At 50.7% G+C, this 6,126-nt stretch overlaps 1 protein-coding gene across 3 annotated transcripts in view; it reads right to left on the bottom strand.

The window, feature by feature from the left end:
* Window positions 1-4,353, bottom strand: part of ZNF114 (zinc finger protein 114) — a 17,026-nt gene extending 12,673 nt beyond the window's left edge. For 2 of the 3 annotated variants that reach the window (XM_040457576.1, XM_040457575.1), the window contains exons 1-2: window positions 4,049-4,261; window positions 3,518-3,603 (exon numbers count right to left, since the gene is read on the bottom strand). In XM_040457576.1, the coding sequence (XP_040313510.1) occupies window positions 3,518-3,520 (3 nt within the window). In that variant the 5' untranslated portion in view covers window positions 3,521-3,603; window positions 4,049-4,261. Of the gene's footprint in view, window positions 1-3,517; window positions 3,604-4,048; window positions 4,262-4,291 lie in introns of those variants that run through there. The other variant, XM_040457577.1, reaches the window with a different exon arrangement.
* Window positions 4,354-6,126: the final 1,773 nt, after the last annotated feature.

The following is a 6,126-nucleotide window of genomic DNA, read 5'->3' as shown; positions in this document are numbered from 1 at the left end:
TCTGTCTCAAAAATAAACATTAAAAAAAAATTAAAAAAGAAAAAGAAAATCAGACAGTCCCAAATCTACTACCTGTAATTCTACTCCAAGATTTATATTGTGGAACTGCCTTTCGAAACTGAATCGGGTTCCCCAGGCCTGGGGAGGAGCCCGGGCGTGGGATTTCTAACAAGGTCCCATTTGTTGTCCATTTTGCTGGGCTGCAGCCTGCACTTTACCAGCCGAGTGGCAGGGGACACTCTTCCGCGTGAGAAGCAGGAAGGACACCTGGACAAAAGTGATCCCGGCAGTTCCGTCCGAGCAGCAGCCAAGGTGGGGACGGTTCCGCATCCCTAAGCAACAGAGGGGCGGACTCAGTGACACCCTGCAGAAACCTGGGAACTGCCCTGTTTTCAGGGGAGACGTGTTGAGGCGCAAGGGGTGAGATGTCGCGATATCTAAAAGTCTCTCTCAGGTGGTTCAGCAAAAAACAGACAAACAAAAAAAGTGCGCACGAGCATCTGTGAACACGCACGCGCATACAGACAGCCAACAGGGCAACCTGCGTACCTGACTTTATGCGACCATGTGTTCATATACAGACAGCAAATAAAGCAAAATACTAGCAAATCTGCAAATCTTTACGTTTCCATGGGTATTTGTTTTATTATTACTATACATTCACCGCAGGTCTGAAAATGCTTCAAATATACACTTAACGGGGTAAAAAAGGAAGACCGAAAGAATGATCGACAGAACATTCAAGATGGCGGGGCGCCTGGGTGGCCCAGTCGGTTGAGCATTCAACTGTTGGTTTTGGCTCAGGTCACGGTCTCAGGGTTCGTGGGTTTGAGCCCCGAGTCAGGCTCTCAGCTGACAGTGTGGAATCTGCTTGGGATTCTCTCTCTCTCTCTCTCTCTCTGCCCCACCCCCACTCGAGGGCATGCTCTCTCTCAAAATAAATAAACTTAAAAAGAATGTCAAGATGGTGATTAACCCCAGAAGGAAGCAGGGCAATGGGGTCAGGCAGGGATGGGCGGAGGGTCTCTAACCAACAGCAGTGTCTGATTCTTTAACCTGAGGACCTATTTATTACATTATTTTTAAAATTCTGGGGAGCCTGGGTGGCTCGGTTAAGTGTCCGACTTCGGCTCAGGTCATGATCTCGCGGTCTATGAGTTCGAGCCCCGCGTCGGACTCTGTGCTGACAGCTTAGAGCCTGGAGCCTGCTTCAGATTCTGTGTCTCCCTCTCTCTCTGCCTCTCCCCAACTCATGCTCTCTCTCTCAAAAATAAATAAAACTTGAAAAAAAATTTTTTAAAAATCTATTTGTGGGGTATCTGGCTGGCTCAGTCGGTAGAGCGTGCAACTCTTGATCTGAGTCCCAAGCTCAAGTCCCCTGTTGGGCATGGAGGCTACAACTAAAATAAAATAATTAAAATAAAGTAAAATAAAACTAAAAAAAAAAATAGAATAATTCTACTTGTTAAGTTTTATGTACTCTTGTCTTTATGAAATTTTTCATAAACTTAATTCATATGTTAAAGCTTAATTTTATTTATTCCGCCATGTAATCTTACAGCCAATTCATCCTGGCTTTTATTTTATTTTTATTTACTTTTGAAAAGATTTTAAGCAATCTCTATCCCCAACGTGGGGCTCGAACCCACAATCCTGAGATCAAGAGTCCCACACTCTGCTGACTGAGTCAGGCAGGTACCTCTCATTCTTGGCTTTAAAAAGCTTAGTAGTACAGGGGCTCACGGCTGGCTGTTTGCAAAGCGCGCGACTCTTGGTCCCAGGGTTGCGAGTTCGAGCCCCGTGTTGGGTGCAGAGGTTGACTTAAAAATAAAACCTTTAAATAGCGAGAGAGGAGGAAGAAAAGCTTAGTACAAAATAACTTTCTAATTTTTTTTTTAGATGTTTATTTATCTTTGAGAGCGAGCGAGAGAGAGACAGACACAGAATCCGAAGCAGGCTCCAGGCTCTGAGCTGTCAGCACGGGCCCGATGCGGGGCTCAAACTCACGAACCGAATTCCCACATCTTCTTAAATATACTGCTTCCGTTTAAGAAAGAGGCAACCGTACTACGTTGGTCTCAAAAATGTCACCGGTTTAGGTGGGTTCCCCTTGTATCCACTACTCTGGGGTTTACGCGAACCCAGGTTTTCACAAAACAGAACTGTGACCCTCAAATAATATAAAGTCATTAGGTGCTTGGGGCAAACAGGAGATTTTTAGGCAACCCTGCCATTGTGAATGAACCGCCTCCCAGCCATTCGTCCCGTCCCCCCGAGTTGCAATCAGACAAGAATGAAACCAGCAGCAAAGACAAAAGGACTTTTGTGCCTCCCCCCCCCCCCCCCCCCATCCTCAACTGTTTTCTAACTCACTGATAAACTTTATCCCCTAAAACTCGTAGCCCACTTGACATCCTATCATATCGGTAAGAAGAGAACATTCCACTCTTGCCTGGGGGATCTTGAGTCACTGGGACAGAGAAGCGGCCTCGCCTCCGATCTGCAACCTGGGGCAGGACTCCTGATAAGGGGTTTGGGACACAACATTCCCCATCTATCTTGACCTTGTAGTTTCCAAGGGAACGTCCAGACCAGATAACTCCTTTACACTGGGCTCAGTTTGAGCCTATCTAAGCCCGGGTCCATTTACATACACCTACCCTGAATTACTACCCCCCCCCCCCCCCCCCCCCCCCACCTTGGGATCCTATAATAACGCCAACCCTTCCTTCCGCAGGTTCCTCTCAGGTGCGATCGATCTCTCTCCTTGCAACAAACCATTACAACGGGGGCTCCAGGTGAGTCCCTGGCGATCTCAGACACATTATAATGTTTGGGACAGTGGGAGGAAAGAAACGAACAAAGAGAATGTGTAATTTGGGGTCGTCTCGGGGGAAGCAGGTGGGAAAGAAAACCCCCGCGTCTGGCAGCTAGAGCGCATCCCCCCTCCCTGTGCGCTGAGCTTCCCGTGAACCAGACCTTCCTGGAGGAGACTAAGGACAGGCAATTTGTTCAGACCATGGGGTTCCATGCTGTCTTCACTTGAACTCCTTTCAACGTGTTCTTTTAGAAACGCTCTCTACGGAGGTCTCAGTCCCCCCCCCCCCCCGCCCAAGAAAGAAAGTGCTCACTGGACCAAACCCAGACCCCGAAATCCTTTCTCTAGGAGAGGAGAACCCGATGGCCACCCTCTCCATGTGAACGTGCCCAGAATTTTCCTAATCGCTGAGGGACTCCAACACTTAATGGGTCTGAACAGCCCCCCTCCCCCGCTCCTGCCCTCCCCCCCCCCCCACGCTGCACGCAGGTATCCCCCTGCCCACTCCAGGGACCACAGCGTGGAGGGACCGCCCCTTCACCCGGCGGCTTTTAGGGCTCAGCACGTGGGCCACTCTCCGCCTCCCCTCTCCTCCAGGGCGGAGGCAATCAGGCTTCCGCAGACAGCTGCCCCCGACTCCCCGGAATCCGACCCGGTCCCGCCCGCGGTGTGGATCGTGCGACAAGCCGGCACACTCACCATGCCTGCCGCACCAGCTTCTGGACGCGTCGGTGGGTGGCGCAGCCCAAGAGCTCATTCCCCGCACCGGATAGAGGGTTGCAGGGCTGCAGACGAGAGGGGTGGGATTGCAAAAAGTACAATTAAATAAACAAATAAAATAAAAAACCACGCCCTCACCGCCCCCTCCCCCCCCCCCCCAACAGGGATCGACGACAGAGATTCATCCTGCGCGGGCCTTTTGTATCTGCTTCCGGACCCCGGCTCCTCAAAATGGACGGTTTAAGGGGTGGGAGCAGGGGAAGGAGGAGCCAGCAGGAAGGGGATCCCGGGACTTGCCCCCCCCAGCCCCACCCTGGGACCCCACCCCCCCACCCCCTGCACCCAGGGTCTCCCCAGCCACTTCTGCTCCTTAGAGGCGTCCAGAAAGAGAGGCGCTTCCCAAGGAAAGGAAGACTTTTTTCTGCCCTGGAAGAGGACACGGTCGGGAGGAGGGGTCCTCAGTTTCCCTCTCAGGCCGCCCCCTTCTTTTCCTTCCGCTGCCTTCCTCACCCCGCGAGCGCTGACCAGCCTGTGACCTGCGAGGTCTGCGCCAACAGTTGTAACAAGATACGGTGCTGACCGTTACTGGGATTGAACCGGCGACCCTCCCGCGAGGAACCAGAAAGTCCTCCGATCCCCAATTCCAGGGAAAGAGAACAGCTGCCTGAATCCAGCCGGCGAGGACGCGGCCCCCGCTCCCCGCGACCCTGTTAAAAACAACAACAACAACAACAACAACAACAAATCACCTACATCTGTTTAAACTGGAGGGTCACCTGACCTGCAGGTGCCGGCGAAGAGCGTCCGCGGAATAACTTCAACCCCGACTGGGGATTTCTTTTGGAAGGTCCCCAGCCAGGCCTGATTAACATTCCGCCCCCCCCAACCCCGCCCCGTTCCCGCCCCCTCCCCGTCCCACCTCCACCCCTGCTCCACCCCTCCTCCCCTCCTCCCCTCCCCCAAAGACGGAGGCCAGCCCAGCCAGTTCCCCGGCTCTCTAGGAAAGGGCAGGGAACCTCTAAAAGTCAAGTCAATTAACCTTTTATGAAATGTCTCCTCTCTAGGAATGCAATTCTACCCTAAAGCTTACGTTGCCTATTATTACTCTGTACCTAAACTCGTCTTTTAAAGTAATCTCTACACCCAATGTGGGACTTGAACTCACAACCCCAAGATCAAGAGTCGCGTGCTCCACGGACTGAGCCAACCGGGCGCCCCATGAAGTCTTTTTTCCAACACAAGTTTAGGGGCACCCAGCTGTCTCAGTCAGTGGAGCATTGGACTCTTGATCTCAGGGTTGTGAGTTCGAGACCCACATTGGGTGTAGAGATTACTTTAAAAAAAAACAACACTGGGGCGCCTGGGTGGCGCAGTCGGTTAAGCGTCCGACTTCAGCCGGGTCACGATCTTGCGGTCCGTGAGTTCGAGCCCCAGGTCGGGCTCTGGGCTGATGGCTCAGAGCCTGGAGCCTGTTTCCGATTCTGTGTCTCCCTCTCTCTCTGCCCCTCCCCCGTTCATGCTCTGTCTCTCTCTGTCCCAAAAATAAGTAAACGTTGAAAAAAAAATTAAAAAACAAACAAACAAACAAACAAACAAAAAAAACACTTCTGGGCGCCCGGGGGGCTCAGGTAGTTAAGCTAAGCGGTCGACTTTGACTCAGGTCATGATCTCCCCGTTCCTGAGTTCGAGCCCCGCCTTCGGCTCTGCGCTGACAGCTCGGAGCCTGGAGCCTGCTTCCGATTCTGTGTCTCCCTCTCTCTGCCCCTCCCCTGCTTGTGCTCCGTCTCTCTCTCTCTCTCAAATAACCCTTAAAATTTTTTAAAAATATATTTTAAAAAGACTATTATTATTATTAAGGCAGTATTAGGTTTACAACAAAACTGAGGTACAGAGATTTCCCATACGCCCCCTGTCCCCAAACATGCAGTTTCCTCCCGTATCAACATTAAGCACCAGAATGCTACTTTTTTTCACTTAAATTTTAAGTAATTTATTTTTAATTAATTATTAATTATTTTAATTAATTTATTGTTCACGCTGGGCGTGAAGCCCAATGCGGGGTTCCAACTCACCACCATGAGATCAAGACCTGAGCTGTGATCAACAGTCAGCTGCTTAACTCACTGAGCCACCCGTGTGCCCCGTACTTTTTTTTTTTTTTAAACTAGAGACGAACCTACATTGAATACAGGGTAATCACCAAAGTGATTACACAGTTTACCTTTGGGTTCACTCTTGGTGTTGTATATTCTTTTTTTTTTTTTTTTTTAATTTTTTTTCAACGTTTATTTATTTTTGGGACAGAGAGAGACAGAGCATGAACGGGGGAGGGGCAGAGAGAGAGGGAGACACAGAATCGGAAACAGGCTCCAGGCTCCGAGCCATCAGCCCAGAGCCCGACGCGGGGCTCGAGCATCACGGACCGCGAGATCGTGACCTGGCTGAAGTCGGACGCTCAACCGACTGCGCCACCCAGGCGCCCCTCTTTTTTTTTTTTTTTTAAAGCTATTTTATTTATATTTTACTTAAGTCATCTCTACCCCCAACGTGGGGTTCGAAATCACAACCAAAGCAGTCACGTGCCCCTG

This window comes from Herpailurus yagouaroundi, unplaced genomic scaffold, assembly GCF_014898765.1.
Source record: "Herpailurus yagouaroundi ecotype Mexico unplaced genomic scaffold, PumYag 220, whole genome shotgun sequence".
Taxonomy (NCBI): domain Eukaryota; kingdom Metazoa; phylum Chordata; class Mammalia; order Carnivora; family Felidae; genus Herpailurus; species Herpailurus yagouaroundi.
The sequence above is the reverse complement of the archived record's forward strand: the minus strand, read 5'-3'. Positions and strand labels throughout refer to the sequence as shown.